Below are 26739 nucleotides of genomic sequence, written 5' to 3' on the forward strand. Positions count from 1 at the left end.
GAGATCAAACATGACTCACAACAAAATGGAGTCTATAAGTACACATGTATCAAGTTTCCACTGTATTTAAAGTCATCAGGTAGAGCGTTGGGTTGAAATTGGAAGTAGAGTTAAGACAGCAAAATCAGACATCTTCACAATCCATTGCAATCTTCTCCCCCCGCAGGGTCCACAAGAAAGAGACTAAAACACTGAGCTATATAAAGCACTGTAGGGTGCGAGAGTGGGTGAGGGACACAATGGGAGCAGAAATTGCTGCTGGTCCTGTTGAAATCTTTCCAGATGTGCTGAAAGAGACGCACTCCATCTTCAATGTAGGAGACACCACCACGTACTACTATTGAGGGAGGGATTTGAAGCATCCAGGGACACTTGAGTAAGTTTCCCAAGAATTTTCTTTCACAGAAGGTGCTTTAATACGGATCATCCATGCTGAATGAAAAACAGGAGAATATAAATTAAAATAAAGAGCTTAAAACTTGCAAAACTGAACAGTGTTAGCAGTAAAGGTAAATATTCATGAAGGTCAGAAGAGGAGTGAAGGAAAATGCCTTTCCAATAGATTGGACAGGGCACAGGACAATCACTAAGGCAAAGGAATGAGAAGAAAATCCTGGAGCAATGCTTCTCACGCTTGCAGCTGCTTAACCCCAGAGGTGGTGGTAAAATGCAGATGGATTCAGTAGGTTTGAGTGGGGCCTGAGATTCTCCATTTCTCACAAGCTCCCTGGTGATACTAATGCTGCTGGTCCATGGACCACACTTGGAGACATTTCTGGGGCACGGGCTTTGACTTTGGATTGAAATGAGTTTGAAGGGCATTTTAGATAGATTTTGAGCAGTGGAAATTCAGTGAGAAGTAGAAGATGACAATGCTCAAGTGGAAAGAGAAATTAGAGAAAAATCAAAACTCATGAAAGGTATGGTGGTAATTCTAAATGTCTGATTCTGGTGGGACATGTTTTAAGGGGATAGTGACAAATCTCATTTCCTGAAATAAATGGCACCTTTTTGTGTGTGTGACACAGTTGTCTCCTCCTTACAGAGGATGGGGGAGGCCTTTGGGAGAGAGGGAACCAAATATGGCATGTCTTAATAGCACCTTTCAAAGGGAGAACCAGATTCTAAGACTCTGCTCTCATGATGAACTGCCAGGGCAAACCACAGTTCAACAGCTGCAAATGTGCTTGCCAATACAGAGATAAAAATGTTTCTGAAAACAAAGTTTCACATATACCCTCCACTGAGGTTGGCATTGTATCTTCCTGTGTATCTTGGGTGTAGGTTTTACCCAGGCAGAATTTAGACACTAGAAACCAAATGAGGTGGTAAACAGAACCAATTTGCAGAAGAATAAAAATAACCCAGCAAGAATTGAAACCACCAATGCCCTAGGAGATGGTCATTTACCAGCAAAGAGTTAATAAAGATGAACACAATGGATTATGACGGTTGGCTCCAGAACTTAAAAAAAAAAAGTTCCAGTGTTTCATGTGATGGTTTTCATTTTTTTTTTTATGTTTCTTCCATCTTATCCTTTCTCAGTGCCATCACAAATGGTTTCAGGGTGAAAAATTATACATCGTGGGTGGAGGGTGTCTGGGACTTAGAACTCTATCATTAGAGTCATGAGTCCTGAGTTCTAGAAGCATAAGGATTAAGAGCATGATCTTTGGATCTAGATGGGTACAAATCTCAGCTCTGTCACTCATTCTGTGACCTCAGGCTAGATATTTTATTTCTCTTTGCCTCTGTTCCTTTACCTGTAAAGTGAGGATATTAATAGTACTTCTCAACCACAGGTTTGTAGGCAACATTTAATTATCTCAGACACTTAAAACACTCAGAGCAGTGTGCAGCATGGCATGAATTAATGTTTCACAAATGTTTACAATTATTTTAACTATGTCACTAGCTCAGAGCCTACTGGAAAGTTATTTAACTGACTCAGTTATAAGGAAAGTTTGAACATCATGTCCATCAAGATCCTTTCAAGACCTAAAATTTTATAATTGCATGAATTAAAGTCACCTTGGTCAACAAAATGACCAAAAAATGCTTCTTTGCAAAGTCCTAGGATATCTGGTGATGCGTTCAGAACCTACCTTGACGGGGTCAGCCTTCCCTTACAACTTCTGTTCACAGCTTCTCTACACCTTGGGCTCTGGGCAGTTCCAGTCAGTGATCTCCAAACATGCTGTCCCTGCCCCACTGCCATAGTATGTTTACACCATTTCCCTGTAGTCTGTCTTCCCTGCTTCTCTCCATACACCTAAATCCTATCCATTCTTGAAACCAACCCAGGGTCCACCTTCTTTATAAGGTTTTCTGTGATCACCAAGCTTCTTTGTATCAAAAAAGTCCTTTAACACAGAGTTCATTGGCCATTACCATCTGCCTTATATTGTTCTGAAAATAATTCTTTTATTTTTCTGTCTTACTAGATAATAATCTTCCTGAGGTCAGGGTCAAGGACTTACTTCTTTTAGTTTTCAGTCAAGCTTAGCATTGCTCCAGCACAAAAGTATGCAGTAAACAACTATTGATTGATTCATTGTAAAAATCAGTGAGTCATTAAACTTAATATGGCAATTAGTTGAGTGTGGTAATTAATGCTAATACTCTTCCTGCTAGCCTCTCTTCCTGTCCCCCAAGGTCTTCTAAAAAACTGAATTGATCTGCTTCCATCTAGTGGCAATTAAAAACAGGTGGTTCCTGTGACAAGAAAAGGGCTCTGGGTGGATTGTGCCAGAAAAGACTTTCACTCAGTAGGTGTGAGCATGAAAGAAATCTTTACATCTTGTGGATTTCCTGCCCACAGAGATAGGCAGCCCAGCCCAGAGAAGGGTCTAGGTCCCCATCTGCACTATCAAATGGAATATAGGGTGGTAACATAGAATAGAACCTCCACTGACCCAATGTCCTTCCCCAGTTATCCAGTTTCTGTCTCATCTCCTAGCCAAGGTTTTAAAAAGAGATGGCTTACATGTTCTGCCTCTCTACTTCCTCATTTCCACTGAATCCTCAACACTTAGCAATCAGACTTCCGTCATGACCTCAAACACTGAGAACAGTCTTTGCACTGACACCCTTGTTACATCCAGTGAGAACTCACCAGGCAGCACTTGAAACTGTTTCTACTTCTTTCTTTCCTTGGTATTCATGATCCAGACTCTCCTCATTTTCCTTCTGTCTCTCTGGCAACCTCTCCCCATCCTCCTTTTTCCTTCACCGACCTGTTTGATATGGATGTTCCCCTGGTTCCCGCCTCTCTCCCACAACCTTTTTTTTTTTTTTTCCACAACCTTTTTTTTTCTCCCACTCCACACTCTCCCCAAAATAGCAGGTAACCTCCTGGAATGAGAGAACTCCGAAATCCACTCTCCTGCCCCAAGATGGCCCCTGTGCTACAGACTGAACCAATTAAATGTGGATGAGCCACAGTCACCACAGCTCAATAAAGACAAAACTGAATCTATGATCTTCACCTCCAAAACTTCTCATTCTTTTGTCTTCCCTTCTCAGTACATAGTATAGTGTATAGTAACCATCCACCAGTTCCCAATAAAAAACATGAGGACTTCTGATTCTTCTTTCTCAGCCAATTAACTACACTCTCACCTCATGAACTCAACCTCATTGGTATTTCTCTAGATGGGCACCATCATCTTTAACCTAATATCTGCCCCCAAAACAGTTCTTTGCCTTCAGACTCACCCAACTCCCCTGTTTGCAGAATGATCTTTATAAGATGCAAATTTCAGCATGACATTCACCTGCTTTACCCCAAAGACCTCAGGATTAAGTCCATACTCCTTACTATGGCTTATAAATTATTCTATGATCTGGCTTATGTTGCCTTATGTCTCCTTGGAATCTCTTTTTTAATAGATATTTTATTTAAATGTAACGTAGCTGACATATAAGGTATTATTAGTTTCAAGGGTAGAATTTAGTGATTTTTCAGTTGCATATAACAACCCGTACTCATTACATCACATGCCCTCCTTAATGCCCATCACCCAGGTACCCCATCCCCCCACCAGCCTCCCCTCTAGCAACCTTCAGTGTGTTCCCCAGAGTTGAGTGTCCCATGACTTCTCTTTTGCACTCACAGCTACAGCTCACTGAACTAGTAAGAACTTCATAACAATTTGTGGTTGGTAGCATGGTTGTCTGAATGAGCAACCAATCTCCTCAGGGACCATTCTGCTTCTTCCAGCATTTCAGTTTTCTTTTTAAGATTTTATTTATTTATTCATGAGAGACGAGAGAGAGAGAGAGAGAGAGAGAGAGAGAGAGAGAGAGAGAGAGAGAGAGCCTGAGAGGCAGAAAGAGAAGCAGGCTCCATGCAGGCAGCCCAATGTGGGACTCGATCCTGGGACTTCAGGATCACACCCTGGGCTGAAGGCAGACCCTCAACCACTGAGCCACCCAAGTGTCCTGTATTTCAGTTTTCTACCTGGGCTCTCAGTATATACCAAAGCCTCACCTCCATAGTTGTTCCTATTTATAATCTCCTTCCCAAAATCCCAAAGCAAGTCACTGGACCCCTGAACTGAGAAATGTTTGCCATCCTCACTTCTGCAGGTGGACCATGTATGGACACATGTGTACATCTCTTCTCAGTCTGTGTTTCTCCAGTTGAAAAAACATCTGAGGTTCAAAACCAAGCTAAAAAAAAATTGCCTCACTGGGGAAGCCACAGGCAGAATTCATGTTCCCTACCTCTTCCATATTTCTGAAGGTCAATGCTTATCAGCGCAGTAGTCCTTTATATTCTTATACTAGGCACTGAAGGCCTGGGGTCCAGAATTAGGGCCTGAGATTTATTAGTTTCTCAAAAAATGCTTGATGAATTGAATGTTTCCTAAATACTGTACTTGATATTGCCCTTGTATTCCTCTAGGAAAAGAAGAGACATATCATAAAGCTTCCAATCCTTACAGAAAATTCAGGGATAACCAGAAAGAGCTTCATTCACATGTCCTTTCTTAATAGGGCATCATTCATTCATTCTAACCCCCTGGCACTGAAACAAAACCACCCATACACAAAAAAACCAGAAGCATAGCTTTTCAAAGAGGCTAGTAGATAATCACTTTATATGGAAATTTCATTGAATGAGATCCCATGTAAATAGTTACTAAGGAGTTAATGTGTCTAGCTATAACAGGAAGTACCTCAAGGAAGGTAGAGAAAAGATCAACAAATGCAGAAACTCCTCACTGATGAAACTTACCTTTTCTGAGATCTTTTACCTAAAAAAAGAAGAAATAGAAAAATGGCATCAGCATAAGTAGGCAATTCCAATTTTTTTTTTTTTTAAGTAAGAGGGAAGGCAGAGTCCCACTCCTAAAACTGGCTTTTGAAGTGTATCACACATTGGTTGGGTGGACCCCATCTGTGCGTAAGGGGATTTGAGATGCTGACTTAATGTTCTAATTCAAACAGAGGTAGAGACTCAGGTATGACTGATCCACTGATGCACATGCTTCTGCATTCCATTCCACCCTCTGTGCTGATCATGAAGACAGAAGTCTAGCCCAAATTGTCTGGCTGTCAGTCCTGCTATACCCATACACGTTGTTTACCCCTTCTCACCCACCATCTTAGCCCACCTGCAGATTCTTCCCTAAGAGACTTGGCTGCTAATCCTGTAAGAATATGTGTCATTACGTCTCACATCACCTTGTCTGTGAAAATCCACAAAGAAATTTCACTTGGGTCTCAGTGGCAGGAATTACTCATCTCATCTGAGTAACTGATGTGTTTTTATCTCACAAACACAGTAAATATCGTAACAAGTTACACTCCCTTCTTTGGCTGCCAGGAAACAGACCAGAGCTGAGACCCTTTTCTGTCAAGTGTACAGAGCTTTGTGACACATATTTTTGTGTACCAACCGCACCTCTTGCTCCAACTTATTTTTGCAACCTAAATTTTGGGCTTCTTTTCTTATCTACTTTTAGACTAATTTTAACTTACTATGTTGAATGCATTTCATAAACCGTCTTACATAATTTCTGAAAAAAGCAGTGTATAAATAAATAGATCAATGAATGAACTGCAGGGTTGGACTCTAGAGGGAAAAAAAGGCAAAAAAAAAAAACTTTTTGAAAAAAAAAAAAAAACACCTGGAAGCACTGTATTTCAGTGGCTATAAACTGGAGCTCTAGAATCATCCAATCTGGGTGCAAATTCTGTTTTATCAACTGTGGTATGTCTCTGAATAACTGCTTACCCTCTCAAGCCACAGTTCATCTGTAAAAGGAGTATGATAATTACATCTTCCTCATGGAGTTGGTAAAATAAAACGTATTCAAAGTATTTAGGCCAGGGTCTAGCACATACACAGTGCTGCTTGCTCAGTTACTGTTTTAAGCCTTTAAAATATTAGAATTTACTATTTTAAAAATTTCTTCCAAAATTCAGCCTGCTGATTACATGAGCTGAATGCATTTGAGAAAGGAGAATTAAATCTGAATTACTTTCAAGTTCTGCTTGTTTATCTTCATAGAAATATATTTTCCTTTTAGGAACAATGAAACACATAACAACACATAAGCAAGAATCTGTCACTATTGAGAGAGTTCTTTGTGAAGAAAAAGGAAGTAAGGGGCATGTGTTCAGTTTCATGCCCCATTCTAACCCTGCGGGTTAATTCAGGTGGGAAATTCTCCCAACCAAGAGAAAATATAGAGCCTCATTAATCTGAACACCATTGGTGTTAGGGGACATGTATGGATGGAAATCTATCTCTCATTCTGGCCCCTGCCAATATGGGATTTGAGAGATTTGGTCTAAAATCACTGCCTCAGTTTCCTTATTTATCAAACAGGGCCAATGATAATGACTAATCAGAGAACGATTATCTAGGTGAAAAAAAAACTATTTCTAGATAAGCTCATACAGAAGGGCACACATTTCTGGATTTGCATTTATTTCTCTTCTAGAAGAAAGGAGCAAATGCCTGGGTATCAAGACAACTAGAGCAGCGACTGAAGTGCAGGTTCAGAAAATCCATCCAAGGACAGGACAGGTATCAAGAATCTAGTTGTGGGACACCTGCATTGCTCAGTGGTTAAGTGTCTGCCTTCAGCTCAGGTCGTGATCCTGGGGTCTTGGGATCAAGTCCCGCATCGGGCTCCCCAAAGGGAGCTTGCTTCTCCCTCTGCCTATGTCTCTGCCTGTCTCTCTCTGTGTCTCTCATGAATAAATAAAATCTTAAAAAAAAAAAAAAAAGAATCTAGTCATTTCACTGGCTACTATGTCCTAAATATTCACCTTTCCTCTTTTTCCAGCTTGTTGAACCCAAAACACTTATTAAATCTTCCCAGTTGATAACTACTATATATATGCAGCTTATTGCTTTTCACTTTTTTCTTGTAAATGTGCCAGCTACACCGTTAGAAAAGCTCTGGGGGGTTAGCCTGGGAACCTATCCATCATTCCTAACACCATTGCTATAGGAAAAACATTCTTCATGTTGCAAAGAACTAACTTACAACTACAATCATTGGAAAACAAAGTTACTTGGAAGTTGGAAATATCAGAAGATGTTCTATAAATGAAGGCTATTAAAATGCTACATTAAAGATACCCTGACTCCCCTACAAACTCAGTGATCTTATGGGGCTTCTGTTCTTTTTGTTGGCATACATGTATCTAGCCTAACTGCCCGTTATCAGTTTCCTGTTTGCCCCACACTTATTCCCACAGCAGGGGCATGTAGTTTTCAAGTTATCAGTTTGAGATCTTGTACAGAAATGACTCCAAGGTAAAAAATTTAAAAACAACAACCCCACTACTTTTCTCAGCCCTGCTGATAGAACCACTTGAGCTTGCTAACCCCCGCCCCTCACCCTGCCACTGAATACAAGTGACTTCATTGTATTCTTTTGATTCTGCTATCAGTTATTAAAAGACTGGAATTTGGGGATATCCTCCTTATTAAGATGACTCACAGCCCCCAATTCCTTAAAGGTTATTTAGAGAACAGCCCAGAGGGCAGTGTGTAATGAATGGCCCACTGTATTCTCTACCCCTCATTTCTATCACCATTACCCAAGGTAGGAGGGGAAAAAAGATGATTGGGGTCAGGCTTTGAAGACTCAATCGAAAGGATAACCAATGGTGGGAGAAAAAATATCATTCTTCCTGTGCCTTAGTGTAATACTTAAGTGCTTAATATCATGCAGTAAGATCATGGGATCCAATCTTAGCAGAATTCCAAAAGCAGGAGCAGAGACATTTGAACTGCTCAGTGCTCTCACTTGACACTAGTGAAGATTTAGCACATCAACAGTGCCCCCATCCATTTTCTTTCTGAGTTGGTTATAAAATGAATCTAGTGCCATTCTTAAATTTGGAATGAAAGATCAGATCATAGTAGAAGATTGATTGGTAGATAATATTCCTATAATTGGCAGTGAGGATGGGTGAGGGGCAGCCTTTATACACCATATTCAATGAGCAGAATACATACTAATTAATTGATGGAAGTAAAATTAAAATGGCAATCAGCTGACTCCATAGAAATGCAACGCAAAGCAGTTGGTTAGCAATTATTTTGAGATCATCGATGGCCTCTGAACTTAAAGCAGGGATATCTCAAAAGCTGCTTAATCTCCATGAATTTCATAGTCTTAAACATTTCTGTCAGGTCAGTTTGTCCAAACGTGGCAGTGCATACCCAGGGCCTGCCAGACCGTGGGTCTCTAACCAGCGAGTCAATCTCACTTTGAGGTTTGGACATACTTAGGGGGGAGTTGAGGGGAGTGATGCTGTTGTTTTTCCCTGGTGTCCCATGTACTGTTCCAGACAGCAGCTATTAGCTTCTCAAACAGTCCTCCTTATTCCCTTTTCTTCTCCAGGCCAGAGTGGAGGGAAAGCAAATCCAGTGCATTTGGTTAGAGCTGTGACCTCAGTGAATAGACACTGGGGAGAAAGCGTGAGGATTTCTTCCAGGGACAGTGTAATTCCCACACATTAGAAGCCAGACAGGTATGTGGCTCAGATTTTGAGGAACAGTACCTTAAAAACATCAGATTCATTTTCTAGTGGAATTGAAGCACTGAGATCAAAGGCATGGAGACTTCTTAAAGGACAGAGATTATGCATCCTTTTTTCAGAATTAAATAAGAGCAAAGAATCATTAAAATATCTCGTTTGTCTATTATTACTCTAGCATGCCTTGAAAACACTAGGCATTTTTAAAAGGTTTGTCGGATAAAAAGCACAATACAGCCAACTTGTTTTAATGGAAGCATACGTGAGTTGTTTCACACATCCCCAGGGATGATGTTTATAGAACACAGAGCTTGGTATCCTGCTTCAGGTGAATTGATCATACTTAACTTCCTGTGGGTTTCAATGTTTTTTTCCACCTTGAATTGTATTACTTTCATATGAAGGCAACTCACATACCTTTCTTTAATCTTCTTGCCAGCCAAATGATAAATGCCAACCCAGCAAAAGCAGTAACCATGACTGCCACCGGAATGAAGAGAGGGTTATAGTCACCCTCCTTGATCATTGAGAAACTCCGGTCCACTTCTGAAAGAGATCAGTAAGGCACATAGCATGAGGCCACAGCACCACTTACTTAGGCGCCATCTTGTGACATTAGACTTTGTTCCTCCACCACGTATTCCAGTAATAACCCATTTGATGCCATTTGACAGATGAAGAAACCGCCATGGGAATGACCATGATGAGTATTCAGCAGAGGCAGAGATGGGACAAACTTTTCTAGGCCGAAGCCTATAAATTCTTAATTTCTAGATATGCAGTTAATGGAATTCCCAGAAGAGGTGCCTAAAAGTCTTGGCAAAGTGTGGTCATCATTGCATTTACTTCCATGGCCTTGTTCAATAGTTGGGACTCTAAGACACGAGGAGGATCTAAAATATCTAATATGACCTCAGAAAAAATAAAATCCAGTGATCTGAACGAGATAACATATCAATCAAAGGAAACTATTAATGCTTTTATTTTGAAACAGCTGTGCAAACATAGGCACTTGTTTACATGCCAAGAACCCACACTAAACTGTCTTTCAAATGATGTAGTCCTACCATGTATTTCTACTTCCTTCACAAATAACTAAATGGATACACCTATATATCCTCTTGAAAGGGTAAACTAGGGGCAGCCTGGGTAGCTCAGCAGTTTAGCACCGCCTTCGGCCCAGGGCATGATCCTGGAGACCCAGGATCGAGTCCCATGTCAGGCTCCCTCTATGTAGCCTGCTTCTCCCTCTGTTTGTGTCTCTACCTCTCTGTCTCTCTGTTTCTCATGAATAAACAAATAATAATAAAATCTTAAAAAAAATAGAGTGAATTAAGTTCATTTGGGAACTTTTATTGAAGAAATACCCATATGAATAAAGTGTATGTTCTGAAACCGCCAACTAAATAAACATACTTTTGCATATTAGTACAGGGTCTGTATCCCTTATTCTTCATGTTATTTTGATGAACCCTTTCAAAGTGGTTCCATCTTCATACCCAAAAATATAATAGAAAAAGGGCTCAAGTTCTCAGATGATGAAAACAGAGAACAACTTATTTGCTTATCATAGGCACTGCATCAAGTGGAGAGCCTATGGAAATGAGGAAGACATAGTCCTCCTCACACACAGATTAGGGAGGCATCAGCTTAGTGGTAATAGAGAAATGTCCACTATTTGGGGAATTAGGTAGTCATTGGTGACCTTTTAGAGACATTTTAATGGCCTAACAGAAGTGCGATAGCAGTGGAATAGAAGAATGAAGAAGAGAAATAAGTCAGAGACAATTAGTGCCTGTAGATGTTAAGAGTTAAGGTAGGAGGAGTTGAAAATCAGCTGAAGAAACAAATGGCTGCCATCGAAAGAATACACAAGAACAGCCCAGGATTTTACAGTAAATTAAGACGTACAAATTTATTTTTAGGCCATATACATTTAGCAAAATGAAATATAAAAGTTTACTCTATTTTCCCCACTATCTTCCTATCCACCAGCTCCATTTTCTAATCTTTAGTATATCAGGGCAAACTTACTTACTTTGACATATTGGTTTAGGGCTTGACCAGATTCTAGATGATTGGCAAATAGTTTCCTTCTCCCCAATTAATTCGGTTCCTTCTGAGCAGTTAAAGGTGCAAGTGGAGGTAAAGCTGAAGTTCCCCAGGGTGTGACTACAGTCCATGGTCCCCAAATCAGGGGCCTCCAAAGGCACACATTGAATTACTTCAATGAAAAAGAAAAAAAGCAGTATTTCTGAGCAGAGACCTTGACCAAATGTTTTAACCAATGTTGGCTTGACACAACTATAGAACCACTTGATTGAATCTAGACCTTTAGAATCTCCAAAAATTAGTTCTGATAATGCTGCTTCCAGACTTTACTTTCCTGAGAATGATAGAGAGTGCTGTGTCAGAGGGGGAAGCCAGGAGCACTGACAGCCCTTGGGGGGTAGGAGGGAGGGGAAGCAGGGATGGTGCTCCAGGTTGCTACCCTAGTTTGCTGCCCAGGTTGCTGCTCCTGGTTGCTGCCCTAGTCCTGGTAACTCTGCAACACCACTGGAAGTGCCATGCTATATGGCCTTGGCCTCCAGAGATCTTATGGAATAGGTTCAGTGAATGCAGAGAATTCCTACTGTTCCATTTCTTCTAAAGCAAACAGGGTTGAAAAACACCCCAATTGTCTGAAATAAGTCACTGAACTTTTGCAAAATTCAGCAGGTTGGTCAATTTAGCTCTATGACTTCAATATTATTTTGAGAGCTTTTCTGAGAGTTAAACCACCTAAAATTAGTGAGGCAGGTGCATAAATGGAGAAAATGTAACTAAAACATTTACAACGTTACAAGTTCAGACACCACCAGTTTTCTCCCATATAGGGATAGTTTACATGACAGTTAAAAAGAAAAAAATCCACCATATTTCAAATAAAAAAAGAAGAAGATCAAGAGACTATGTTTGTTTTTCATAGCAGTTGTTATTCCCTTGAGAGTTCATAGAGAAGGAAAAGTAAAAATGATTTCAAGAATAAACCAAATAAAACAATAAAAAAACCTCTACTGGGGCTCCTGGGTGGTTCAGTAAGTTAAGTGTCAGACTCTTGATCTCAGTTCAGGTCTTGATCTCAGTCAGGGTTGTGAGTTCAAGCCCCACATTGTGTACACTGGGCGTGGAGCCCACTTTAAAAACAAAACAAAACAAAACACCAAACCCTCAACTCCCTGAGAAGGAAACTGGTTGGTGTTCAGTAAGATGCCACATAAAATGGGTGTTACTGAGAGGACAGAAGAACCAGCAAGACTGGCTACTTATGCCATGCCAATAAGAAAACTAAAATAAAAATTACAGTATAGTTACACCATGTATTACTGAAAATTATGTGCATATTTTGAGATGGTTTCAGAGGTATTTGGTTGTTTTTTATTTGTGGCTTTTCTTCTTGATATGAGCAACAACGGTCCCTTTAAAAACATCATGGTATGATCTAAGCTAGATTAAATTATGTTCCAAAGAGGACAGAGACTTCTTAGCAAGTTTCTACTGCATTTTCTCGGTTTGTAAACCCTAGACAGCCATGACAAAGCTTCTAGTCTGAAGAGTTACTCACCTTGACAGGTTGGTTCTTGAGATGACCAGTTTCCAAAAGGTCCACAAGTGGTTTCCTCAATCCCAATGAGGTCTGTCCCCATAGAGCAATTGAAGGTGCAGGTGGAGGTAAAGCTGAAGTCCCCCAAGGGGTGACTACAGTCCATGGTCCCCAAATCAGGGGCCTCCAAAGGCTCACACTGAATCACTGCAGCAAGAAAAGAAACAGCATTGGCTAGTGTGAGGCAGACCTGATATCTGGGGTTAAATCCTAGCTCTGCCTTTGCACAAGGTAAATTACCTCTTCTAGCTCCAGTCTCTTCTTCTATGAAAGAGGAATCATGATAGTTGTATTAGCTTCCTAGAGTTGGTGTGGGAATTAAACGATCTAACACAGATCAATAACTTAGAAGAGAACCTGGCTCATAGGAAGAACTAATTAAACATTAGCTAGTCTTTTTATTATTATTGGCATTATCTAAGGAGAGAATGTTTAAACCTAGGTAGGTTTCCATGGGAATGACCAGACCAGTTTGGAAATAACTATCGCATCAGAGTGCCTACGTATATTAGAGTGCTGGGATCAGGAGGCATAGAAAAAGAGTGGGAAAGCTTTAGGAAGCATCTCGGCCTTGATTCTGTCTTCAACCACTCTAGCTCCTACTTTCACCCCTCTTCATAAATTATCTATTTTCCTTCTCTGACTGGTGGTATAGTAGATCAAATTGAGCCTTGGAAATCAGTCTTCACATTTCTAGGTCCTGCCATATCATTTGAGCAAATATTTCTACTCTTCTGTCCTATTCCTTATCAAATTTGAGCCATGATTCAGACCTTACTTTTGAGATGTCACGTAAGAATGGACTTGAGGAGCTAGAAGAATTTTTATATTTTCCATATATAGTACAAACCCAAATTAAATTATTATGTTCTCCAATTCAACCCATGCCTACAAGCAGGTTTTTAATATATTCCAGGCATAGCCTCATTCTGACATATGAAATGGTAAATGCTTACTAATCTCAAGCTTCTATCAGTCTTCTAGGGGACATAGACAAGTAAATGGATGACTTCAATATATGTGGGATAAACAAGAAAGAAATATGTGGAACTATTAGAACATGGAATAGGGAGACTTAGCTTGTTCTAAGTCTAAAGAAAGCTTTCTGAAAAAAATGGTCCCTAAACTATGTCTTAAAGATGAACAGGTGTGCTAGCCATGTGCAAAGTGAGAGAGAGAAAACCTTGAGCAAGTCAATGAGATACAAAGAACATATGAAAAGTGTGGAGAACTCCAAGCATTTTAATGTTACTAGAAGGAAAGAGGAGGTAGGAGATGATGTGAGATGAAATTAGAAAGAAAGGTAGGAGTTAAAGCAAAATGCTGTTATCTTTTTTTTCATTGATCTAATGAGTACCTACTATACATTGAGCTTTTCTCTAAGTGTGAGGAGTTCAGATTTCATCCTGTAGGACAAATGATGGTTAGAAATTGAAGGGTGCATATATGTGTGATGTTTGTCTGATTGTTTTTGATTGATCAGCCTACCTATAGTATGAATAGTATGTTAATGGGGAGTTAATTTAAAGTTGTGGAACTCAAATAAGAAATTAATGCAATAACCTAGAAGGAATGAGGGCAGTGGTAGCAGAATCAACAAATAAGAGGCAAATTAGAGAAATATTAATAAATAATTAATAATTAATTAAATTATAAAAATGAGTAGTGTGTTACTTGCATAAATGTAAGGGGAGGTGAAAGAGTTTCATATCAGGTTGCCCACATAAATGGTGAGGTCTCATACCAGGATAAGAAATACAAAAAGGAAACCTGGCCAGGACAGTTGATTTTACAGTCTCTGGGGCATCAAAAGAGATATGCCTAGCTGGAAAGGGCTGGAAAAAGATCTGTCAGTGTGAAGCTCACATGCATTTGTGAGTCCACAGAAGTTGGTAGTTTGACCAAAACGGGGTCATGTAGAGTCCTTGGACAAAAGATAGAAGAAGATGAGAAATAACAATATAGTATGGGCTTGGATAAGTGCCAGTGAAGAATCCCAAGAAGAAATGATTACAGGTAGAAAGAAGACCAGAAAAGAACGATAAAATGGAAGCTGAGAGAAAAAAGAAAAAGAGTAAAATGTTTGAAAAGGAGTGAAATGGGCATGCCAAAGATATAAGAATTAAAAAATAAAAGATAAAAATATTAAGGATAAATAAAGAAATAAACAAAAATAAACTTCAGAAGTGGAGTGAAGGTATTGGGTAGGAATTGAGTGAAATGAGTTAGACCTATTCCAGTTATTTGACATTTGACTTTAATTCCTCAGGTTTTTTTTTTAAGATTTTATTTATTTATTCATGAGAGAGAGAGAGAGAGAGAGAGAGCAGAGACATAGACAGAGGGAGAAGCAGACTCCCTGCAGGGAGCCTGATGTGACTGGATCCCAGGGCTCTGGGATCACGTCCTGAGCCCAAGGCAGATGCTCAACCACTGAGCCAACCAGAAGCCCCTAATTCTTTGTTCTTTACAAACACTGCTTTTCTCTTCTTATACTTTTTTGTCCTATGCACCAGATACTTCAACCGTGGTTTTGAAACTCAATCAATATCAATCAAAGGATTTAATATTTCTTTCAGTAGTGAGTTGACTAGGTCAAAGACTCCTTGACTTTGAATCTACATGCTCTTTCCTTTCTGTTTCTACCACCATGACTGTGAATGATTTCAACAGACTCCCACCGATTTTCTCCATCTTCTCTTTTTGATCTCCAATCCATTTTATGCATTGCTTCTAGGAAAATTGCCCCAAATGTAGGTGTTAAGATGCTAAGTGGCCTCCCATTGTCAAATAAAGGCCAGATCCTTGCATTAGGCAGTTAACTCCAGTTTACCTTGCTTTCCATCAAACTAAATTATGAGCATATATAATTTCCACTAGGTAATTGCAAATCCTTTATGGGCAGAATCTATAATAGATTTGTCTCTGTGTCCCCCCAAATACCCAGCCCAATTAAATGTGTTAGATTTACTACTATGTTTCTATGACCTATATTCATATCATTATGTGAACTTTTTGGGCTTCCCTGTCATGACTTTGTGGATTACATAAAAAAGCGAGATTACCTAATGGGTAACTCATCCCCTTCATAATAAATGACAATGTTTCTTTCAAGTGTTAGGCTTCTCATGAATCCAACAAATTGGCTAGATTATGAGTTCCCTAAGAACAGGAATCTACCATCCTTGATGCATTATTGTCATTGTTCCAGCTTTCTTCCCAGCCCTGGGTTCTTTGTGGTAGAAAGATTTGCTAAGAAGTGAAACTTCATGCTGACTTATGAAATCTTTCAGGAAAGCTAACAACATTGTGCAAGGATATCCTTCTGATCAAAACTTCTCATTTCTCAGAATGGCTAGTATAATTTCGTCCCAGTCAAATTCCACAAGCTACAATAACCCCTGTAACTTTACATAGGAAGAGACAAAGTCAGGAAAGGGAGCTTACCGAATTGACACTGGGGCCCATAGTAGCCCACATCACAGTTACAGGTGTAGTTATTGATGGTTTCCACACATTCTCCGTGGTTGCCACATGACGAGGGCTGACAAGAAGCTTTAAGGAGAGGTCAAAAATAAATTATTGTAATGTGATTACTTCTTAGTACTCATAGTTATTTCATTAGGAATAGATAAGTTTTTTGCTGCAACTATTTTAATAAACAGGAAAGGTTTATTTGTACATTCATAGGATTTTTGCATAAAAGCCATATGCTAGAATTTTTTGTTTATGTAATATACTGGCCATGTAGCCACAGACATATACATAGAATGAATTCACCAAGGCCAATACTACATAACATTTTGCGGAAACTTAGTGACATACTTTGAAACTCTTGGAATTACTTTGTTATAAATATTATAAGCAGGTTAAATGATGACCTAACTATTTCTGCAATATGCTTGGCAATCCCTTTCTTTATAGAAAGTACCAGAGAAAGATTAAGAAGTCTGTGGAGAGCCCAATTTACAAGACATCAAATTCAGTATGTTTCAATGTTGAAATATGACTTGGAAAAATCTGACTGTTTTAGAACTGAAAACAGAAATTTTCATCTTCCACAGATAATGAAATATGGCAGTATTTCATTATGTAGAACCATATAAGATTAAGCCAAGAAGGAAACATGAGCATAAAGCCCCTTACCTTCCAATGAGGAAACGGGGGTCATGGCCTGAGCTCTTGGCCAGACCCATCTTCTGCTTCCACTTCCTTACCTTACTTCTCACATACACTCACATAATGATGTAAATTGATTTAGAATGTAATTTTTCGGTGTTAGGACCAGCCTCACATGCACAGAAGTGACATGATTTTATTTTATTTTATTTTTGAGGACTGGATTTATTTTAGACTGTACTAGGAACTCCTTTCTTTCCTACCACCCACTCTGGGATTAGTCCCATCATTCTCTCTACTGTGGCCACTCCCTACCTGTGTAACAGAGGGCTATCTTTTGTTTGAAGCAGGAGTCATCATTCCACTTTCCTGCATCTCTGGTCCTCTTGATGTAGATCTCCACACAGTCCTCTTTGGACTTTTTGTTGTTAGGCTCTCCAACTCCCCAGTTCTCTGCTTCTCTGGTTAGAGACTTGTTGGTTCCTACCCAAGTCCATATCCCCCCTACCTTCCGGATGCCTATCCAGTAGTAAGTGGGGCTGAAGGGAAGTGTCGTCTGCAGGTATTCAATTTCCCCCTTGTTTTGTATGGCAACTAAATCTGTGTAATTTGCTTGACAGAACCTTCTAGCCTTTGCCCAGTTCATGGGTTTTTCAGAATGGTGGTAAGTCCAGCAGTTGGTTCCATGATGTGCAAGGAAATCTGAAAGACACCAGTGTGAACTATGTAGGTTCACAGTTAACAGCTGAAAAGAATCTAGAAGTAATCCAGGCTGAGCCTGCCACGGAGCGATGATGAAACCAAGACCACAGAATCAGTCATTTGCAGATTTGAAGTAGAACCTAGACCTTAGGGTTCTAATCACTTTTCATGGTAACATAAAATACTTTTTACTCATCTCTCTGTTTTAGGCAAATTTGGTGGCTTCCTAGATTAATTTTTATAACATCATTTTTTCTCAAAATTCTTCCAAGTGAAATTTAACTGACATATTTTAGAAATTCATATTTCTTTTTCCATTTATGTATAATTATATTTCCCTAAAACTTACTCTCCATTTTTTTTATCCTGGGATAATTTCCTAAAAGCCAACATTTATCTTTCTATGGGAGAATAATATGAGGACAGGCATAACAACATACTTTTAAGTAATCTTTTTCATATCAAAAAGATAATCTTTTACCACAGGAAGAGCTGCTTCTGGGAAAGCCTCAATACATAACTCAAGCCTTATATATTTAACTATATATTTCTAAAAAGAAAAATTTACAAAACTAAATGAAGCAGGATTATGAAATTGATTTAGATCATGTTCTGTGCACAAAAATACTCAGCTGATGGTGTTTAACAATCATATGGCACTTTGAAAATGAGGACTTTGACAAAAATAGAAATAAATACATAATTATGCCATGACCTCGTGGTAGCATATGCCATTCTAAGCATGGTATGATCTATGTGAAACACAGTTCTACCATTAAGGTAAATGTTTTTTTGACCATCAACATTTGTTGAGTTTTCACCAGGTAGGACAAAAACCATGGAAGATACCAAAGAAAACATAGATTCAATTTTTACAGTCTCCTAAGGCTTATGAACAAGGAATAACATATGCAAAGAAAGCGCAATTAATTTTGATCAAATTAAATATGTCAGAAGGGAACAGAAAACAGAGAAACAGATATGATTAATGAATATAAAGAATGTAATAAAATAAACATTTGGAACAGAGTTGTAAAGAAACATTCTACCAGAATATAAGTCTTAAGAAGGAAGAAACTGGTTCAGTGTTGTAACCTCAGTGCCTAGAAGAGTGTCTGGCACATTCCAGGAACTTGGAAAACACTCGTTGAATGAAAAGAGTGCCAACTTTGCAGGTGACATGAGGCAGACACAGTATAAGGAATATGTCAGGGGCAGAGGAAAGTACATGTGTTTGGCCAGAGCTAAAAATCTAGGCTAAAGGTTAAAAGGACACTAGATTACTTGGGAATGGCAAAGAAGGTTTAAGACAATTGCAGCAGAGTCTTCAAGGATCAGACATAAAACTTGTCACACCAATGGGAGAAGAATAAAAAAATACATAGAGGGTCTGACCTTAAAGAGCTCATACTTTAATTGTAGAAATGACCTAGATGTGCACTAAACTACTGATAAAAAATAGAAAGTACAGAGCACCTACCTGACTGGCTGAGTTGGAAGAGCATGCAATTCTTGATCTTGGGGATGTGAGTTCAAGCCCCACATTGGGTGTAGAGATCACTTAAAAATAATTTTTTTTAAAAAAAGAAAGAACCATGCTAAATATTTGGTATGGATTCTAAATGTCCCATCAGATATTTATTTTATTTTTTTTTTAAGATTTTATTTATTTATTCATGAGAGACAGAGAGAGAGAGAGATTGAGAGAGAGAGAGGCAGAGACACAGGCAGAGAGAGCTGCAGGCTCCATGCAGGGAGCCCGACATGGGACTCAATCTCAGGTCTCCAGGATCACAACCTGAGCTGAAGGCGGTGCTAAACCGCCGAGCCACCCAGGCTGCCCCCATCAGATATTTCTTAACTGACTTTATTTCTTCATAATTAAGACTTATGTGGGATTATCAGGATCTGGACTGTGCAATGAGGGTGTGGCAGGTTTTGGATGTTTCTGAGGAAGTACTAGAGGTAACAAGAAGAAAAGAAAGAAGAAAAAGATGTTCATAGGAAAGATAGAATTAACAACTATCTACCTAATAATCTTTGCTGCAACTATGTACACCCAGTGGATATTTAAGAAAAATAAGCATTAAGTTAAAAAGGGCTTAGCAATATACAAATACCATAACATACCAAAATAGAGCACTGTCCAGACCCAAAACTTGAAGACATGCCATGAGCACCTCTGAGCGCTCTGACATTTCCATGGAAATATCTGCAAAGAAAATACAAAGCTATAGTTAGATTATGTTCTTAAGTCACAAGTTAACAGCACCTTAAGAAGGTAGCTGAACTTTCTTAATGTTCAAAATAAAATACACTTACTTACTAACCCTGTCTAAGGTAAGAAGTTTCTTAGATGTGTACAAAAAAGTGGCATTAAATTTGCTTTGAAATTGATAAAGAGTTGTTTCTTTTCTTTTTCATGTTTTAGCCTCAGGTTGCTGATTGTGACTACTCTGATTTTCTCTACATTTCAGTAATTTTTTGAATTTCCTTTCTGCTGAGCTGTTAGAGGACACTATTTGAAACTTAATATATATATATATATATATATATATATATATATATATATATATATTAGTTCTTTGATGCTTAATGAACTCTTGGTGTCTGGGATTTAAAAGTTAAATTTTTATACTGGATTATAATGGTTCAATGCTTCAGATACTTAAAAGTATCAGATAGCCAGACACCAACAAAGAAAAGCAATTCATTTCTTTTTCCATTTAAAAGGAATACATTTTTCAGAACCCAGACCACAAATTCTCTGCACACCTTAAACCTATTTTCTGAAGTGTATCACTTCTCCAGTAACCCCAATGTTTATCCACAAAAGTGCTCATTTCAACAAGGTAGTTCTCCCTCAAGAATCTCACCAGAGACAAGTCAATGAGGAGAAATCAGCACATCTGAGAAGAAAGGTTCTAAGAGCACTTTTTAGATCCAGCATTTGTAATTCTTGGCTTTGCTAAAACCAAAAATGAAATGTGTTATGTCTTGTCCTTTGCCACCTGTCTTTGAAATCCCAACGGGTTCTAGCTGAGTAACTGGAAGTCCTTGAGGCTGAAAAGCTCACCATAGCTTTGTTCTTCCTTCTTTAGTTCTTCTGGACTTCAGCCTGTGAACTCAGCACCAAGGTGTCTGGCTCCTTGCCCACAGCTGGGTGTGCTGTGCTTTGGGAGGCTAGGTGGAGTGCCACCAGAAAGGCTTGCTTTCTTTCATTTCTCAGACAGTCTCACATCCTCCTCCCCTTTCCCCACCCCTTTCCTAGTCTAGTTTCTGTCACCACCCAGAGAAAAGAAAAGCTGTTAACCAGGGGCATTGTTGCTAGATTCTCTCCCCCTTCCTTCCCTCCTCCTTCTCCTACATCCTTCTTTCCCTCCTTCCCTCCCTTCCTCCCTCTCTCCTCTCTTCCTCCCTCCCTCCTGTCTTTCTTCCCTCCTGCCTTCCTTCTCCTCTTTCTCCCTCTCTTTGCTTCCCTCTCTCCTCCACTCCCATCTCTCTTGCTATCTCTCTTTCCTGCCTTTCTTTTTGAATAAACCCTGTACTAACTCTTGGTTATCCATGGTAAAGGGTCCCAGATAACTGCAAACACCACACAGTCAAAACAGCAGCGTTTTGAACCAATTCCTGATGCCTGTTTAGCCTCAGTAAACAGTTCCTGCTCCTTCTTTCCTTGCTCGCCCCCAGGTGGAGGTCCTTGGTAATGGTACCTCCTAAAGTTAAGCCCTAATGAGAACAAAGCCCTGGGGAGGTTTTTGCCCTGTGACTTTGGGGGTCTAGAGTACTTTTACATTTCTGAACTGTAAAATATGAAGGAAATAGGCTGCATATGAAATTAGGACCTATATGATGGAGGACAGTGAAAAGTGAGGATATAATCAGCTTTGTATTTTTTAAAAGATAAGTAATAACAGCAATAACTGGAGAGCTCTGCCAACACTGCAAGCACTGCACGTGGATCAGGTCATTGGATCTTCATGAAGGTTAAGTACTACTATCCCCCAGCCTGCACTATCATCATTCCCATTTTAAAAGGGTCTCAGAGAGCTTAAGGAAGTTGTGTTTAGTCACAAAGCTAATAAGAGACACAGCTGGGGTTTTTAACCAAGACCAGTCAGTTCTGAAGCCTCTGATCTTGATGATTAGGGGGCACACCTTCTACCAAGAACTTGGAAGACAAGTTGAAGTGGGGACAAAGCTGGAGCCAAGGAGCTCCATGAGGTGCCCATGTTCCTACTATCATAACCTGAAGGAATGTCTAGATTTGTATTTCTGAGTCTTCTCCTTCAATTCTCTCTTGACACTTGTCCAATCAGACTATCAATCATGTTGATTCCCTGAGACTGCTCCCGCCAAGGTCCTCCATTTCACCAAAGCCAACAACAGATTCTCCATCCTCGTGTTATCTAATCAATCAGCCTCTGGTTCCCTCCTACCTCGCAGGAATGTTCCTTCTCTGTTTCATTTGTTGATCTCATCTCTCCACTCTGCAAATGCTTGGAGTGCTCCAGTGCTCATCTTACTTTTCTTCTTTTCTTGGTGATCCAAGCCAGCCTCTTCACCTTGAAGAGCATCTAAATGTTTGATGACTCCCAAATTTGTATTTCCAGCAAGGACTCTTCCCAGCCAAACGCCTACTTGATATTTCCAATTAATTGTTTTAAAAGCCTCTCAAAGGGACACCTGGGTGGCTTAGTGGGTGAGTGTCTGCTTTTGGCTCGAATGTGATCCCGCAGTCCTGGGATCAAATCCCACATTAGGGTCCCCATGGGGATCCTGCTTCCCCTTCTGCCTATGTCTTTGCCTCTCTCTTTTTGTGTCTTTCAGGAATAAATAAGTAAAATCTTTAAAAATGAAATAAAAGCCTCTCAAATTTTACATGTGCCAAAATGAACTTCTGAATTCCTCTTCCCAAGCTTCTTGCCACCTCAGTAAATTCTAAGTCCATTCTTCCAGTTACTTAAACCAAAGCTTTTGGTGTTAGTGAGATTCCCCTCTTCTTCTGACAACTTATATCTCATATGTCATCAAATTTTGTTGGCTTTGCCATCCAAATATCCAATCACCTATTAGTCAAACCAGTCAGGCACGAGCCCGCCAGTGATGCAGTCTGCAGGGCTCAGCCTCCTGGGACACAGGGCAGGGAGGCCTGAGAATGCATAGATAGTGAGGGGGGTGTGGCAGAGGGGAAGAAGATGACCAGAACACAAGAACACACATCAGATCCTCCAATGGCTTCTCACCCCACACAGAGTAAAATCTAAAGTCCTTATGATGGCTCACAAAATCTTACATGGTCAGGCACCTGCTTCCTAATCATTTTTGTTCTCTGAGATGTCCATTCTTCTTTTGTAAGCTCAGCTATTCATTTAAATAGGTTATTATAATCCACCTATAAATTTAAAATACAGCAGTAGAATTTTCAGAATATTAATTCTCTATATTTTCAGTAGCAGAAGGTCCAGCATTCTATAAATGCCAGTTGAATAAGTGAATAAACAAACTGCAAATGTCCTTTTCTTCTTTTAAGGAAAGACTTTATCTCCCCTTTTTTAAGTTTTATTATTTTGTTGGATATCTTTGTTATTCTACTGGTTTGTTGGACATTCTTACTCTTCTTTGAAAGCTGAGATCTAGGATTTTCTTAGAAAGCTGGTTTAGGGCAGTTGGCGAGGAAAGACATCGCTAAGGGGCTTGCCTGAGGTGGGGGGATTCTAACATTTTCAGAAAATCTTTTGGAAAGAACAAGTCTACTTCAATAAATGAAGGAGAATAAAGAAAATTCAAGCCCTTCAGTAACCTCAGCAAACCTGGACCACACAAAACCATGTTGGTACTGGAATAAGAAAGACTTGGCTCCTACACCCTCACAGCTGGAGGGACTCGATCCAGCCACTGAGGCCCCGTGTCACCAAAAAGGGGTTCTGTTCATCTTTGATGTGGGCACACGCTTGGGATTACACTATGATACCCTGGCAACTGGAATGATTTATTTTAATCGCTTCTACATGTCTCATTCCTTCAAGCAATTCCCAAGATATGTGACGGGAGCTTGTTGTCTCCTTCTGGCTGGGAAAGTAGAAGAAACGCCAAAGAAATGTAAAGATATCATCAAAACAGCTTGTAGTTTATTAAATGATGTACAATTTGGCCAGTTTGGAAATGATCCAAAGGAAGAAGTGATGGTTCTAGAGAGAATCCTACTCCAGGCCATAAAGTGTGATTTATTTTTTAAATATTTTTTTAATTTTTTATTTATTTATGATAGTCACCGAGAGAGAGAGAGAGAGAGAGAGAGAGAGAGAGAGAGAGAGAGAGGCAGAGACATAGGCAGAGGGAGAAGCAGGATCCATGCTGGGAGCCCGATGTGGGACTCGATCCCGGGTCTCAAGGATCGCGCCCTGGGCCAAAGGCAGGCGCCAAACCGCTGTGCCACCCAGGGATCCCTAAAGTGTGATTTACAGGTGGAACATCCATACCAGTTTCTCCTCAAGCAGCCAAACAACTCAAAGGCAATAAAAACAAAATTCAAAAGTTCTTTCAAATTATATGGACGTTTGTAAATAGTCTCTACACGACCTTGTCACTAGTGGGAGCCAGAGATCATAGCAGGGGCAGTGATGTATCGCGCAGGACATTTGTGCAAATTTGAAATAGGAGAATGGAAACTCCAAACCCATGTATAGGAGATGGTGGGAGCAGTTTGTGCAGGATGTCCCTGTGGACGTTCTGGAAGACATCTGCCACCCAATCCTGGATCTTTACCCACAAGGAAAACAACAGATGCCTCATCACACACCCCACCAGCTGCAGCAGCCCCCACCTCCCCAGTCTACACCGCAAGCGCCACAGGTGCCACCGCCCCAGCCAGCGCAGAAGGCCTCGCAGCCGCCCGCCCACACAGCCCCCGCCGCAGCAGGGCCCGCAGCCGGACAAGCCAGCCCGCACCCAGTCCTCCCCGCACCCAGTCCTCCCGCAGCCCAGTCCTCCCCGCGCCCAGTCCTCCCCGCACCCAGTCCTCCCCGCACCCAGTCCTCCCCACACTCAGTCCTCCCCGCGCCCAGTCCTCCCCGCAGCCCAGTCCTCCCCGCACCCAGTCCTCCCCGCACTCAGTCCTCCCCGCAGCCCAGTCCTCCCCGCACCCAGTCCTCCCCGCGCCCAGTCCTCCTCGCACCCAGTCCTCCTCGCACCCAGTCCTCCCCGCCCGCCGGCGAAGCCACTATGGTTGTTTCTCCCAAGGAAGAGAGCAAAGCAGCAGAAACACCGCCACCTAAATCCCCCAAATTGAGACCGCTCACCCTCCACTGCCTCTGGCCCACCCCCCTGCAGACCCGAAGCCTCCCCTCTGGGCCCCCTTAGGCTAGGCGGAGCCCCCGGACCCTGTGGATGCCAGTGAGCTCCCCAGAGTCCAGATTCCTCCTCCCGCCCACCTGCCCCCGGGCACCTGCAGCCCCCACCGCCCTCCAGCTGCGTGACCGCGACGTCTACCACCAGCTCCTACATGTCGGGAGGGGGCCACCAGAGCCTGCAGTCCATGGTGAAGACCGAGGGCCCCTCGTATGGCACCCGGCCCCCAGCCTATGGCCCGCCAGCGCACCTGCCCTGCCACCTACACGTCTATCCCCCCAACCCGCCCCCTCCCCTAGTGCCCCCTCCACCAGCCTCCTTCCCCCCTCCTGCCATGCCCCCTACTCCCCCCACCTACAACCCCAACATCCTCCCCACCCCCACGCCTGCCCCCCAACCCACGCAGCGCCCCTTCCCCTCCCCCAGGCCTGGGCCTGCCACCTGCCAGCTACCCCCCTCTGGCTGTCCACACCCCCCCCCCAGGACCGCCCGTGCCCCCACCCATCCCCCCACCCATCCCCCCACCCGGCATGCCTCTAGTTGGGGGGCTGGGGCGGGCAGCCTGGATGAGATAACGCGATGCCTTTTCTTACCCTTGGTTTTTTAAGCAAAGTTTTTCCAATCAACTCGAAGAGTAGTTTAAGTGGGTAAGCAGCAGGTACCTTCTATAATACCAGACAGTTGCAGTGTGGGAAGACACAGACCCGACCCTGAGATGAAATCGGGGAGGTCGTCCTCCGCGTCGGGAGAATGGGGCCTCCGCACTAGTGAAAATGTTAACCAGCCGTAGTGGCTCAAGAAATAGCTTCAGTAAGGAGTGAATTTCCTTCTAGAGATCAGTGCCTATTTTTCCTGGAAATGCCATTTCAAATAGTCCAGTTCCATCTGAAGTCAAGTTGTTGTCTTCACTTTCATTCTGTGACGTTCTCTCCCGACACCCAGTAGGTCAGACGAACCACTTTTTTGATTTAGAGATTTTTACATCCTTTGTATTAAACTTATTTTGAAGAAGAAGACAAAAAAAAGCAAGCTGGTTTAGGTCGTCTGGCACCCAGCCCAAACTACCTCCAGACTCCAGACTTGTACCATGGCTACATGATACACCGAAATTTCAGGCGCTTGTCAAGGAAAGCGAGACCTCAGGTCCAACCAAATTTGGGGTTTTGGGGGGTGTGGGGGCGGAGAGGAGTTATTCAGTGACATCGTCAGATATACACATAATTTATTCACTTTTCTATACATTTTATATCAAGTTAGATTTTAGAGGACTCAGACCACATCAACTTAGCTCCTCACTAAGTTCCTCTCACTGAGTTCATCAATGACGTTTTTGGGCTTTTATCAAAGCATTTTTGTATGGATGTTTTTGAGTCATATGGATGGATTTTCTATTTATTAAAAACACTTTTCTTGAGCATTCAGTGAAAATTTTGGCTTAAAGTTAGTACACATTCATCTATACCATGGAATATGATTCAACCATGAAAAGCAGTGAAGTATTGATACATGGTATAACGTGGATGTACTTTGAATGCATTACACTTGGTGAAAGAAGTCAGACACAAAAGGCCAGATATTGTGCAACCTCATTTTATGAAACATCTAGAATAGACAAATCCATAGAAATAGAAAGCAAACTGGTGGTTGCCAGGGGCTAGGAAGAGAGAGGAATGGGAACTGACTGACTTCATGGGTATAGGGTTTTCCTTAGTTGAGAATATGTTTAACTAGATAAAGGTGGTGATTGCACAGCACTATGAAATGTACCACTCTGAATCACACACTTTGCAATGGTTGCTTTTATGTTATATGAACTTCAATAATAATAATTTTAAAAACAGTGCACATTCAATCTAAAGAGAAGATTTTGGGTAAGCAAGGTCATAGGACATGTTAGCAGCCACTTGAATGGT

At 41.0% G+C, this 26739-nt stretch overlaps 1 protein-coding gene and 1 pseudogene across 1 annotated transcript; one reads left to right on the forward strand and one right to left on the reverse strand.

The window, feature by feature from the left end:
• Positions 1-44: 44 nt before the first annotated feature.
• On the reverse strand, positions 45-21043 carry SELL (selectin L). Its single transcript, XM_041763297.1, has 10 exons — positions 21029-21043; positions 20553-20659; positions 19607-19688; positions 17090-17476; positions 16103-16210; positions 12617-12802; positions 11051-11236; positions 9430-9558; positions 5243-5261; positions 45-432 (listed from the first exon to the last, which is right to left on the reverse strand). The coding sequence occupies exons 2-10, from the start codon at positions 20553-20555 to the stop codon at positions 414-416; spliced, it is 1119 nt and encodes a 372-aa protein (XP_041619231.1). The 5' UTR covers positions 20556-20659; positions 21029-21043; the 3' UTR covers positions 45-413.
• Positions 21044-23184: 2141 nt separating this feature from the next.
• Positions 23185-25401, forward strand: LOC121473924 (annotated as a pseudogene).
• Positions 25402-26739: the final 1338 nt, after the last annotated feature.

The sequence above is a fragment of the Vulpes lagopus genome, chromosome 1, assembly GCF_018345385.1.
Source record: "Vulpes lagopus strain Blue_001 chromosome 1, ASM1834538v1, whole genome shotgun sequence".
Taxonomy (NCBI): Eukaryota; Metazoa; Chordata; class Mammalia; order Carnivora; family Canidae; genus Vulpes; species Vulpes lagopus.

Bases quoted from the DNA above. Each gene is read 5' to 3' on its own strand.
- SELL (XM_041763297.1), bottom strand. The intron at 16,211-17,089 runs GTAGGGAGTGGC...CTCTCCTTAAAG, and splicing joins GATAGCCCTCTGTTACACAG to CTTCTTGTCAGCCCTCGTCA. The intron at 11,237-12,616 runs GTGAGTAACTCT...TTTTCATTGAAG, and splicing joins TCAAGAACCAACCTGTCAAG to TAATTCAATGTGTGCCTTTG.